Source organism: Xenopus laevis, chromosome 5S, assembly GCF_017654675.1.
Source record: "Xenopus laevis strain J_2021 chromosome 5S, Xenopus_laevis_v10.1, whole genome shotgun sequence".
Taxonomy (NCBI): Eukaryota; Metazoa; Chordata; class Amphibia; order Anura; family Pipidae; genus Xenopus; species Xenopus laevis.
In genome coordinates, this window is record NC_054380.1 from 36619458 (window position 1) to 36633354 (window position 13897).

The following is a 13897-nucleotide window of genomic DNA, read 5'->3' on the forward strand; positions in this document are numbered from 1 at the left end:
AGGCGGTGTCCTGTAGTAGTAGTATACACAGTCAGGGGGTTGCCGCTGTGAGCTATTAGCCATGGCACCTGCACTAAGCGTGGCTGTGCGTATTTGTGTGCTGGCCATCGTGGGAAGCTGCGTGACCTGCAGTGGGGAAGGCGAGGGCTCGGTGTATCAGCCGCTCCAGTTCTTCCTGAGCCCTGACATGAATCGACAATCTGGGCCAGGAACAGGGGGGTGCGCGCAAAGGGACCCAAACTCTGACTCCTCCTGGGACGCAGAAGAATGCGGTAAGAATAACATATCTGTACAAGTCCCTTTAACTAATGGTGCACAACAACTCCCAACCCTAACTAATACAGAGTTTCATGAATGTAGTAGATTTATTAGTAATGGAATATTCAATTTGTATCCCCCCCTACCTTTCTGGTATATGGTTTTCTGCTATGGGGGTTCAAAGGAGCCTTAGCAAAGCAAGTTTGGATCATACCATTCAAACATCATCCAGCAGACACCTTTGTTTTTGTTGGGAGTAACATAATAAAGGGTGCAAACTTTACTGCTAGTCTAATAACCCATAGCAACCAGTCAGCAAGTATAATGTACAAGTCAGCTGTTTGGAAACAAACATCTTATTGGTTGCATTGTGTCGGCATATTCACAGAGTTTATATGTTGAATTTTAAAGCAGCGGGTGTAAAGAACAATCTGGCCTGTAAGCAGAATAAAGGTGTGCGCTAATAAATTCATTAGTTTTTATTGAGTAGTTGAAATTGCTGGAGAACGAAAGTTGGCAAAGTAAATCTTTAGCCTTCCTTCCATTAAATTGATTCCTACTTTGCATTGACAGCTCAGATGAGGTCTTGTACAGCCCTATCAGTGCGCATTGATCTTTGCTTCTCTTAAACTGCTTATCTGTTTATCCTTGGTGTGAATTTTGCCTGCTGTTGTCAAACTGCACATCACAGATCTAATTCTTACAATTAGAAATCCGGTTCAGGAAATTTGATACCCCTTTTATTAGTTAGCCGAGCCACTGTAGAATCCAGATATCATGTAACATAATTTACGTTTGAATATTCGACCATTCGATAGTCAAAGTACTGTCTCTTTAAAAAAAACTTTGACTTCAATACTTCGCCAACTTAAACCTGCCGAAGTGCTATGTTAGCCTATGGGGACCTGCCAAAGCAATTTTCTAAGTTTTTGGGTATCGAAGGAAAATCTCACGATAAAATCATTTGAATCGTACGATTCGAAGTACGATCGCACTACGATCAGAATACGATTGTACGATGAATAAAATCCTCCGACTTCGAATGTCTGAGGATTCTATTCGATGGTTGAATTTCGAAGTATTTTCCACTTCGAAATTCGACCCTTGATAAATCTGCCCCTAAGTGTTTGTGGGGAGAGGTCACTAAAAATTAGGTATTTTGAGCTTTCTGTTTTGACACAATGCCCAGTACATGCTCATGAGGCGCAGCCCTACAATATGATACCACCAAGTGTGGGCAGTGTTACATTTACATAACCCACTTGTTCAAAAAGGGCACAGCCAGGTACTGGTCGCATAACCTATTCCTACATCACAACAGAACAACTTAAAGGAGAACTAAACCCTAAAGATGCATATGGCCAAAACTGCCATATTTACATACTGAACTTATTGCACCAGCCTAAAGTTTCAGCATCTCAATAGCAGCAATGATCCAGGACTTCAAATTTGTCACAGGGGAACACAGGCCCGGACTAGCAATCTGTGGGTTCTGGCAAATGCCAGAGGGGCTGCTATAAGGTCCCATAGAAAGTCAGCATTTAGTGGGCTGGTGGGGGCTGTTTGGGCCTCTGATTGGGCCTCTGTGTACCTGAAATGCCAGGGCCTATTTTAATTCTCAGTCCGGACCTGGGGGAACACCATTTTGGAAAGTGTCTGCGAAACTCAAATGCTCAGTGGGCTCTGAGCAGCTGCTGAGAAGCTAAGATTAGGGGTCGTCGCAAATTATCAAACAGACAATGAGATTGGCTTGTAATATAAACTGATGCTACAGGGCTGATTATGACATTCTGATGCTATTTGCACTGGTTCTTGTGCTGCCTTGTAGTAATTATCTGTATTAATTACTAATTAGCCTTATATTGTGACATTTATATTCTGTGTACAGTATATTTTGAGTGGGTCCCTAACTGACAGCAGCACAGAGCATGTGCAGTGAATCAGCAGAAAAGAAGATGGGGAGCTACTAGGGCATCTTTGGAGACATAGATCTTCCCTGCTAAAGGACTGTGGTTGCCTTGGGCTGGTACAGAAACGTAAAACATAATGTACAACATTTCTAGCCTACTTCTTTAGTTAAAGTTTACTTCTTCTTTAAAGGGGTTGTTCACCTTTGAGTTAACTTTTAGTATGATGTAGAGAGTGATATTCTGAGACAATTTCCAATTGGTTTTCATTTTTTATTATTTAAGGTTTTTTTTATTTATTTAGCTTTTTGTTTAGCAGCTGTTCAATCTGCATTATAAACAATCTAGTAGCTAGGGTCCAAATGACCCTAGCAACCATGCATTGATTTGAAAAAGAGGCTGGAATATGCACAGGAGAGGACCTTACTAGAAAGACGAGGAATAAAAAGTAGGAGTAATAATAAGTGTTTAGCCTTGTTTTTTAGATGGGGTCAGCGACGCCCATCTGAAAGTCTCGGAGACACCTCATTCAGTATTGGTAGCGAGTGGCAGAGAGTGGCTGAGCTGTAGGTCCAATTTAGCAATATCAAACTGTAAATAACCAACTCTTTAAAAAAATATCAGCTGTTTAGAAGAGCACTGTCAGCAAGTTCTACAGTTATCTTATTGACTTTACACTCCCTTTAAGCTTTGTTATGTTTGCGTATGTATAAATCAGAATCCACATCCCATAAACACACGTTCAAGTATATCTACTAGCAAGCACTGAGTGTGATGTATGTAGTATTGGAGGGAAAAAAATGAAGCCTTTATTGTCCCTAATCTACAGTACATCCTGTTTTTTGCTTTGTGGTTTTTTTTTTCCATCTCAATTTACTGAAAGCACAGAGATTATTTTTATGAATGAAGCATGAGTTTTTAAAGAAAATCTAGACAAAAAACATTGCATTTTGTACAATAAGCCTGTTTGAAGCACTGAAAAAAGAAATTGCTTGATCAGCTGGAAACCTTTAAATAGCTTAAATATTGTAGGGTTGTAAATATATATCTTTAAAAGGGAGGTACAAAGGGACCTATTGCAGAAAGGTATTATCTTCATTTGGGATTAAGTAACCCCCATTTATTATCTTCACAACAATAAATTCCTCTCTTTTATTGCAGATTCAGCATTTTTTACTTTCCGTGAGATTGACTGTGAGCCAAGAGGATCCCCGGCCTGTGAATCCATCATCTCACTTAATACAGAAAAGATTTTGGTATACCTTTTTTTTTGTTTTTCATTAGTATTATTTGTGTTTGTTGATAAATGAGTGCCATATACACTGCCTTCCTAATAGTAAATAAAGCCTATGATCTGCAAGGTATTGCAGTTTTATGAAATTCATATTATGTTTAGAGGATGTGATGAGGCAGTGGAATTGTAGATCAATAAAATAGAGACTCTTTACAGAAAAGTCATGGCAACAAATCTCTAGCACAAAATGTGTTATCATGCCCCTAAAATAACATTTTTGGAAAGACCATGGGCATATATACAGGGATATCCCTAAAATGAGGTGAGCTGTGTTTAAAATGAGATGGAAAGACTTTACCATATAAACGTATTCAAACGTCTGTCCCTTTTTGAAGTACAAAGTGATCTTTCTCCCCCTTTTCATGTGCCCCTTACTTCTGTATAGGTGATTTGCAGTCAAGCTAGGCAGTCACATTTTCTCCTTTTATTTCAGATGTCACAAATATAATAGTTTTTTTTTTTCTATTGTTATTTGCATTATTACACCAGAGCCAAGCCAAGTCTTTAGCTGAGCAGAAGCGACTTCCATTTATCACAAACGATGATGACACTAATGAAGAACTAGGTGAGTATAATCTGAATAAATATGTTCTTGCTACAGAAATTCAGTGAGGGTAGGAAATCCGGTACCAAATCTTAAACGGTATTTGTCATGTTCAACGCTGCTGCTGAAGATTTACTTTTTTTAAAGTGTGTTATGCATCGTATGCTTATGAATGTAGTATATATATATATATCTCTATATCATTCAATTATTATTTGCCATCCATTGCATTCTGCCAGGCTTGACAATGAATATTTATATTGCTTCCGTAATCCTCTGCAATGCAGAAATGTTAAACCCACCCATTTCTGAAGTCACAATAATCTTCTTATTTTTTTTTTTATTGCTGAAGCTATTGGCTATGTGTTAATAGGCAGTGGTCTACAGGATGAAGCCATAAAACATTTTTCATCCATGCTCCAGGTAAGTCCCCTTTGCCATTTAAATGAGAACTATAAAAGACGTGCCCTACCAGACATGTATAAAGCTGGCCATACACAATAAGATCCGTTGCTGGTGAAGCTCCTGGGAAGGTCACAAAATGATGACATATTTGCCTGATTATGTATTGACACATATATTTAGCTGTCATTTCCATCTGACTTCCTTTCTTGCTTCAGACATCATGTGGCCATTTGTAACTTCTCCTTAAGTCTGCCTTAAGTACAAGGACCAAGTAAGGTTAGTGCAGAGATTCCAGAGTCTGGAAGGAAACTGTTAACAGTAAAGAGTAAAAAAAAAAAAGCAGTGTCAGCAGGAGAAGCATTTTTTCATACATTTTTTTTTTTTTTAAAGCAAGGACTGACTGCTGTAGGGAAGGAAGTTGTTCCATACCCATCTTATTAAGTTTGTACCCTTGGTTATGTTTAATTTAGAGAAATCATGTCCGTATGTTAGTTAGTACAGTATCCTTAAAATGATTTAATTGTTCAGAATTTCCTTATAATTGTATTTATTTAATTTTCTGTTTATACAAATAGGAAGAACCTGATCTTGTAAGCGCAATTTATGGTCGGGGAATTGCTTATGCCAGGAAAGGACTGCAGGTAAATCCATTAAATAAGTTGTTTTTTTTCTGTAGTTACTTATAGCTTGTTGACATTTTCTTTACCACCATTTTCTTCTTTATCAGATGTGGATTACTGAATTAATGTTATGATTGTATACGAACTGCCAGAGTGCAATTCGTCTGGTTTTTTTTTTCCCCTTAAAGGAACAGTAACATCAAAAAATTAAAGTGTTTTAAGTAATACAAATATAATGCAGTGCTGCCCTGCTCTGGTAAAACTGCTGTGTTTGCTTCAGAAACACTACTATTGTTTTTATAAATAAGCTGCTGTGTAGCAATGGGGCAGCCATTCAAATAGAAAAGGCACAGGTTACACAGCAGATTGCAGATAAGCTCTGTAGAATATAATGGCGTTTTCTGTTATCCACTTTTTAACTTGTGCCATATAGCTTTTTTTCAATTTCCTCCATTGTTTTTTTGGTGTTACTGTTACTTCACATGGGGTGCTGCCTCCTTGATTTGCTAGTCCCAAGCAGGCAAAGTCTACAAATAAATATAAAAGATAGGGTGCTCTCCCATCAAGTAAAATTGTGTCTGTGCTCCACCACTCTTGAGAAAGTCAGGATACAAAGAAACACGTTGGGAACAGATTTAACAGACTTTTTTTGATGAACAATCATTCTCTGCTAAATTGTAAGTGCAATATATCTTTATTTGAATAAAGGTGCTGATACAGTTTTACACAATGGGAGTGCACCCCTTCTTTTATGTTTATTAGCACACAGTATGTGGCTGACTAGATATCAATTAGGAAGGCCATAATTATGACCGCTTATATACGATTCCTGTTGAAGTAATAAAACTGGCAAATATGAAGGTTCCTTCTAGTTTTCTGTCTGATTTTATTTTAGTTAACCTTATTGATTAGCTCAAAGGGGTTGTTCACTTTCAAACAACTAGTTGTTTTCAGAAAGATCTCCTGAAATAATGACTTTTTCCAATGACTTTCTATTTTCTATCTGTGACCATATTCTTAATATTGAAGTCTAAAGTGTAATTTTTCACCTTCTGAAGCAGCCCTGGGAAGGGGGGGTCGCCGACCCTGTAAACTGTTCTACCTGGCCGAACCAAATCCGAATTTCTAACTTGCATATGCAAATTAGGGGCGGAGAGGGAAATCACGTAAAAAATGTTTCCCCTTCCCACCCCTAATTTGGATATGCAAATTAGGAATCAGTTCGGTATTCAGCCGAATCTTTCGTGAAGGATTCGGGGGTTCGACTGAATCCAAAATAGTGAATTTGGTGTATCCCTAATTGTGATACAAGGAATTCTTCCTATGAAGGTCACTAGGGTGATCTTTTACAGTCGATTGGGCTGAATCCAAAAATTATGCATTTGTTGCATATATTATTATACGAATATGTACTTTTTTTTCTTAGGATATAAAGAATGCAGAACTTGCTTTGTTTGAGTTAAGTCGTGTTATCAGCCTGGAACCAGATCACCCAGAAGTGTTTGAGCAAAGAGCAGAAGTGAGCATCCACCTTTTTTTACATCAACATTCAGCAAATCTTAGGGCCCTGAATTTTCATTTTTTTGAAGCATGTAAAACGAAAATTATAAAAACTGACCCATTTTTCTTGCTATATGAGTTCACTGTCCAGTCATGGAGCACCTACCATACCATGCCATTTAGAATTTGTAAGCTGGCAGACATGTACCTGTATACAGTGGAAATGCACAGCACAAGCAGTCATATTATACTGCTTTTTTATATTATTGATAAGTTGGCCTATTCTACCAAGATATATTAAAATTACTCATTAATAAGGACCTGACTGCACCCCCTACACTCCTGCCCTCCCCTGCAACCACAACATCTGCTTTCTCTGTAGTCTCCCCCCTGCACACAACTTTCACATACATACACTTTCAAGCTGAGAAGCATCAGTGCTCACATAGCATGGTGTGACCCATTTAAGTGAATAGAGCCCAGCAGGGGCCCAATTTAGTCCACCAGTTAAAATAACATGTTGCCCCAGGCCTTACAGTACATATAGAGTATTGAATTCTATTGCATATTGAAATCCTGAAAGCATGTGTATGAAGGGAGCTGTACAAGCATACAGACCACTCTACAAAAGATATAGTTTAATTATAAAAATACATTGCCAAGTGGTAAGAAGAGCACATAGAAAAAATGTCCTGCATTTTAGATAATGACATAGGATTTTTCTTTTTACACAGATTTTGTCTCCTTTGGGACGCATTAGTGAAGCACTAAGTGACCTCACAAGAGCCATCCAGTTGCAACCGTCTGCAAGACTGTATAGGCATCGTGGTACCCTACACTTTATATCTGAGGTAAGTGCTATAAAATCTTCCAAGCACTGTGGGAGTTATTTATTAAAGTCCATTTTTTTCTGCTCAGAGTTTTAAAGGGGAAATCGCCATTTTTCTATAGGGAAAAAGGAAAACTCATATTTTTCATGATTTATTAATCCCCAAAGCTGCTAAATGTCCAAATAAAAAAAAATACTCCATCTCAAACCAAGGTCATGTGGAATGGCAGGTGTCCCATTTACAATTGGAAGATATCATGATCTGTTCTGGGTTTTGTACAATAATCCGATTTATTTGTGGTTTTTGGGAGATAATCCGAAAAAATCGGATTTGTACTTACAAATACAATTTGCATTTTTTTTTATGATTTTACTGAGTCTTTTCCTGCACCAGATTTTTTCAAGTTCATTTATTGATAAATATGGTAAAAATGTGGATGCGAGTTTGGTTGAAGTGGTTTTAAGAAAATAATGAGAAATTTTCGAATTTTAGTCAATGAATCCCGGTGTGTACTTGTTAATGTGAAAAAATCTCTTTTAAAACATCTGCTTTATATCAAAGATTATAGCTAGTGCTATATCATTATATCCGTCGTTGCAAATAATAATTCAATTCCATTGCTTAATACACCATTGGATATTGATTCCCTATTGGCTTAAAGAACAAAAAAAGTGTAATTTATCAGGGATTGCCAATTTGTTGAGCACCCCATCCCTTCAGTGAATTAAATTGCATGCCATCTTACCTGCATTTCCCAAAGATCGCTTGTGTCCAAAAATACTTGTGCAGTATAGGAAAATTTTCCAATTTTATTCTATTGGATATTTTTTAAGACTAGGCACAAGTGAAACGCAGGTACAGTACTTGCATAAAAAAACCTTGGTTTGGGAAGAAATGGTATTCACTTGGGTAGGCTGCCTAACAATTGGTTACTGATAAATTATGTTATACTGTATGGCACCTGTTATCCAGAATGCTCAGGACCTAGGGTTTTCCGGATAACAGATCTTTCTTGGATCTCCATACCTTAAGTCTACTAGAAAAAAATAACTAAACCCAATAGGCTGGTTCTGCTTCCATTAAGGATTAATTATATCTTAGTTGGGATCGAGTACAAGCTTTTACTGCAAGACTGTATAGGCATTGTGGTACCCTACACTTTTTATCTGAGGTAAGTGCTATAAAATCTTCCAAGCACTGTGGGGGTTATTTATTAAAGTCCATGTTTTTTCTGGTCAGAGTTTTAAAGGGGAAATCACCATTTTTCCAGAGGGAAAAAGGAAAACTCGAATTTTTTATGATTTATTAATCCCCAAAGCTGCTAAATGTCCAAATAAAAAAAATACTCCATCTCAAACCATCTTTTTGTTTAAAATATTTATGTTTCACAGGACTATCTGGCAGCACAGGAAGATTTCCAGCGATCGTTGAACCTGAATCAAAAGCAGCCCATTGCCGTGTTGTACAAAGGTTTGACATTCTTTCACAGAGGGTTATTGAAGGTAAAACAGATCACAGTTATATTTTTTAAGCATGTAAAAACAGCAAGCCTTATTTAAACAACAAGGACCATGACACACTGTCTAGTTACTGTCAGTCAGTTGAATCGCATTCAAGTAAATGCCCCACAGAGAATACATCCTGTCTACATTGGGCCTAACTTCAATATATTAGGATAGCAAATCACGAAAGTCACTTGAGAAAGGGCACTTGCTGCCCGAAACATGTTGTGTGGAATGCACAATAAAGATTGAATAGCAGGTATTCTGCTCTTTGCTGTTTTTCGTGATTTGCTATCCTAATATATTGAAGTTAACCCTGTGGTTGCCTGTGACGGAGCACCAGTGCAAATCAAGAATATTCAACCAATGCTGGGTGCATGTGTGTTACCTTCGAATACATTGGGCCTAAGTTATTTATGAGTTGTGATTACATGTTGGTTATCCTAAGGTTATATAGGTAAGGCATCATATCCAAGTGCTGCATTATGACCAACAACTCGCTATAAATCCGTGGTGTTAGTAAGCAGGGCAACTATATGGTGTCAAAACAAGCGCATCAAAACAGTTACATCAAACTAAATTTCTAGTACTATTTTAGGTTATAGGCTGCTTGACCATGTTCCTGTTGTGTTACTTCTCCTAGAGCAATTTAAAGTGGTCCAGATAAACACCTTGCCTGCTTTGATGCAATGACACTTCTGCAGAAATTGTGCTTCCTTTCTGCGGCTCTGCCTATACTGAGAATTTCCAGCAGTTACAAAAATGCAAATTAATTTTGCAGACAAGCTAAATTTGTTGTAGATGAAAATGGCTTTATTGCTTAATATCAAGAAAAGGTTTTGCATGGAAACCACTTTGTAGATATTTAGGCATGTATTCATATGCAGTACCCTTAAGGGGTTGTTCACCTTTGAGATAACTTTTAGTATGATGTAGAGAGTGATATTCTGAGACAATTTGCAATTTGTTTTCATTTTTTATTATTGAAGGTTTTTGAGTTATTTAGCATTTTAGTCAGCAGCTCTCCAGTTTGCAGTTTCACTAATCTGGTTGCTAGGGTTCAAATGACCCTAGCAACTATGCATTGATTTGAATAAGAGACTGGGATATGAATAGGAGAGGGCCTGAATAGGAGGATCAGTAACAATAACAATACATGCGTAGCCTTACAGAGAATTTGTATTTTGACTAGAAGGGAGTCGGTGACGCCCATTTAAAAGCTACAAAGAGTCAGAAGAAAAAGGCAAATAAATATAAAACTATAAAAATAAAATAATGAAAAGTTGCTTAGAATTGGCCGTTCTATAACATAATAAAAGTTACCTTAAAGGTGAACCACCCATTTAACCAAATGTATGCAGTTGTCTTGTGGTTAAAAGGGTTAAATGTTGGTATAGGCCAGTAATCCCCAACTAGTATCTTGTGAGCAACATGTTGCTCTCCAACCCCTTGGATGCTCTCAGGGTCTTCAAAGCAGGTTATTTTTGAATTCCAAGCTTGAAAGCAAGTTCTAATTGCATAAAAACTAAGTATAGTGCCAAGTAGAGTCTCCTGTAGGCTGCCAGTCCACTACCAGTCCACTACTACTACTAAATAGCCAATCACAGCCCTTATTTGGCACCCCAAGGGACTTTTTCATGCTTGTTTGCTCCCCCAACTCTTTTTACATTTGAATGTGGGGACCCCTGGTATAGGAATAGATGTGCATGAAAGTAATCCCATAGAAAAATACACTGGCATTCGCAGCAAATTCACAGACCTCGCGGGGGGGGGTCCTCCCTGCTTGAATTTGCCACGAGTGCCAGTGTATGTGATTAATTGGGAGGGTGCCGATCCCTCCAACACCGAGCCAAGGTGCCGATCCCTCCAACACCGAGCCAAGGTGTGCGAGCGGGCCTATTATATAATACATGAAAGTAATCCCCCACTGTGATAACATACCTGATGTCCAGAAAAGCTCATGTAGAAAGGCTGCTCACAAGGGACTACCACACTTCTGCTACTCTTTATATTGCTTTACTGTAGATGCTGGCAAAGAGTTTGATGTTTCCCCAGCCATAGCCAAGTATTACTGGGGAAAGGCTTATGAACAGCAACTCCAGGATAGTGGCAGCTTACACAAGTTGTGCAATGAATCAATACCTCTTCATAGGAGCAATTCGCTTTTACCACTTTATAGGAGAATGAAGAAAGAAAATAATGGTTGGTTATACATTAACAACCATTGTATTTCCACTAATCAAGTATAAACAAGAAGAATTTTAAATGAAAATAATTTTAGAACTGTATAGCACACACACCTTCAGTTATTATATTTTTAAATTCAGTTATATATGTGGACATGTTGTTATTCATTTTTTAAATTTGTTTTCTGCATGCTTCGCCCCTCTCATTATATAAAGAGGCGAACAGATAATAGAATAAGTAGCAGAATGCCTGTTTAGACTGGGTAGAATAACTAGTACTTAAACTTGCATTCATGTATTTAGGAAGCCATTGACTCATTCAAAGAAGCCTTGAAGCAGAAAGCAAATTTCATTGAAGCATATAAAAGTCTTGGTCAGGCCTATCGGTAAGTGACTTCATGTTTATTTATACATCTTGCAACATCTGCAGAACTTCCTTTTTTTTTTAACCTTGGCATTGGTAAGCAGAATACCAGTACAGTATGCTAAGCAAGCATTTGCTTTGTAGTTATGTACATGTAATAAGGCAACAGTAACAACGTTTGTTAAGGAATCATAAAATACATTTATGTTATAATCCCAAAATAAAGAAACCTTTTTATCTCGCTTTAATATTGTTGTCTCCTGTTCTGTGATTGAAATACTGGCCCAAATCTACTTTGGATTGATTTCCAGACTTTCTGTTTCTAAGCAAGAGCACAGATATTAGGTTCATTTATAAATATGATGAAATATTGAATTCAGATGTGTGCTCTACTCTGTTGGTGTTACGATGTTTATATTTGTACAGATATATTCATTTATTTTCTATTATCCTAGAGAGCTTGGCAACTTTGAGGCAGCCATGGAGAACTTTCAGAAGGCCTTAATGCTAAATCAAAATCATGTGCAGACTCTTCAGTTAAGAGGCATGATGCTGTATCATCATGGGAGTTTGCAGGAGGCATTAACAAACTTCAAGGTGTGGGTTTTTTATTTGTTTAAAGGAATGCTATTCTTATGACCTTATCTGTAACCCTAGTTATACTAGCCTGATTTCCACATATACACACAATGGTTGACCTGAATAGTGCTTAACAGTTTCCAGGATGACCTTTCACCTTGTGCAAAGAGAAAGTTGCGTTCACCACTAAAGATTTTTAAGTTATGAACTGGCTGTGCATCGAAGGAGAGACCATTGGAACATTAACACATTTTGTACTGTGAGCTTCCGATAGCGTAACCCAATGCCCCAGCACAGAAACTGAAACTTACCACTTTAAAAGAGTTCAAATTGCCACTTTGCTGGCTTTTATTTGCACAAAACACAAAATCTTCAGCCCACTGGCTTCACATGGGGAATCACATATGCTTCACATCATAGCATTAACAGTCCCAATTCTAGCACCCTCACTGATGTTCACTTTACTCACAGTTGAGTTTTTCCCTCAATGGCTTTCAGTGGACCACAAATCCCAGAATCCTCTCTGGGCATACTTGAGACACTCATGTCTCCTGGTGAGCGGTTTCTCTTGTCCTCTCTCCAGACTATTGGAGCTCTCTCCAACTCAGGGGAATCACTCTCTTGTTCCCTGGTGCTCACAAACACATGTAACCCCTCACTCTCCTCCATTTCAGGAGGTATCGAGAGGGAAGCAGCCCTGGGGTTTTGCTCCACATCTCCTTTTAACTACCACATACCTGTAGTTAATAAACTCTAACTGCCTTTAGCTTGGCAGCTGCAAAACCATTATATGGAGCCAGGGATGGAAACCCATCCTGCTCTCCTCCATCCACTCCAGGGACCCTTAATCCAGCTTTTACCAAGCAACAAAATATCGTGCCCTTTAGACACCCATATCTTACAGTACATACAGGCACTAAAATGCCCCCCCCCCCATTTATACAAAACTGGGATTATTTGCCCAAATCTTGCAATATATTAAAGCTGGAAAACTGCATCAAAGTCATCCTTGGCCACTCCTACATTCATATTCATCTGATTCAAGAAATAAAAAAAAATGATTATCCTCTTAATAATTTAAAATGTTTTAGTGGTAAACAGTTCATTTTGCTATAACTAATACAAGAGCAGTGGTCAGTTTGATGTTGTAGTTTCATGTAAATTCTCAAATTGTGTAAAAATATGTATTAAAATGAAAACTTTGGAAAATGCAGATACAATATGTGGAACAGAGTGTGCTTCTGCAGAGATGCAGGCTGGATATAGAAATACATCTAGAAAATACAGAATTTGATAAGGTATATGCCTATCTATAACATGCTAAACGTTAATAAAAAATGAACATCCTCCACTAAGCTGAAATAGACATAATGCCATGGAGTTTAGTAGAATTATCTGCAAACTCAATTGATGCTTGAAACGTCACTTTCTATTTGTCAAAAGTTGTTGTCGGAGTTTGACACTCAATTACACTGTTTGCTTTGTGTCAAACTTGTTATTATGATGGACATTCACTCTACTTTGGAAATCCAGAACTGCCCAGTTGTCAGTTCTCTTGGAGGCCACTTACTTATCTGAAAACAAAAGCCCATATCATATTCTGTTTTTTGTTTTAGAGATGCCTTCAGTTGGAGCCTTACAATGAAGTGTGCCAGTACATGAAAGGACTTAGCCATGTGTCAATGGGACATTTTTATGAAGGAATAAAAGCTCAGACTAAAGTAATGTTAAATGACCCTCTGCCGGGCCAGAAAGCAAGTCAAGAATATTTGAAAGTAAAATACTTAAGAGGTAAGTAGCTGTTCTCAACACTACCATATTAGAAAAGCTAGTTTCACCTGTGGTGCCAATTTCTTAGGTACCAACAGTGATTAAATCACTTAGCATTTTCAGGTAAGTTCCTCCAGA

General features: G+C 37.8%; 1 protein-coding gene across 1 annotated transcript in view; it reads left to right on the forward strand.

Annotated features, from left to right (window-relative positions):
* Positions 1–61: 61 nt before the first annotated feature.
* The window catches only part of ttc13.S (tetratricopeptide repeat domain 13 S homeolog), a 33682-nt gene continuing 19846 nt past the window's right edge, over positions 62–13897 (forward strand). Inside the window, exons 1-11 of the mRNA XM_018265193.2 lie at positions 62–272; positions 3327–3421; positions 3949–4024; positions 4356–4426; positions 4984–5049; positions 6455–6547; positions 7263–7379; positions 8750–8860; positions 11350–11432; positions 11866–12007; positions 13606–13780. Of these exons, the coding sequence (XP_018120682.1) occupies positions 62–272; positions 3327–3421; positions 3949–4024; positions 4356–4426; positions 4984–5049; positions 6455–6547; positions 7263–7379; positions 8750–8860; positions 11350–11432; positions 11866–12007; positions 13606–13780 (1240 nt within the window). The remainder of the gene's footprint in view (positions 273–3326; positions 3422–3948; positions 4025–4355; positions 4427–4983; positions 5050–6454; positions 6548–7262; positions 7380–8749; positions 8861–11349; positions 11433–11865; positions 12008–13605; positions 13781–13897) is intronic.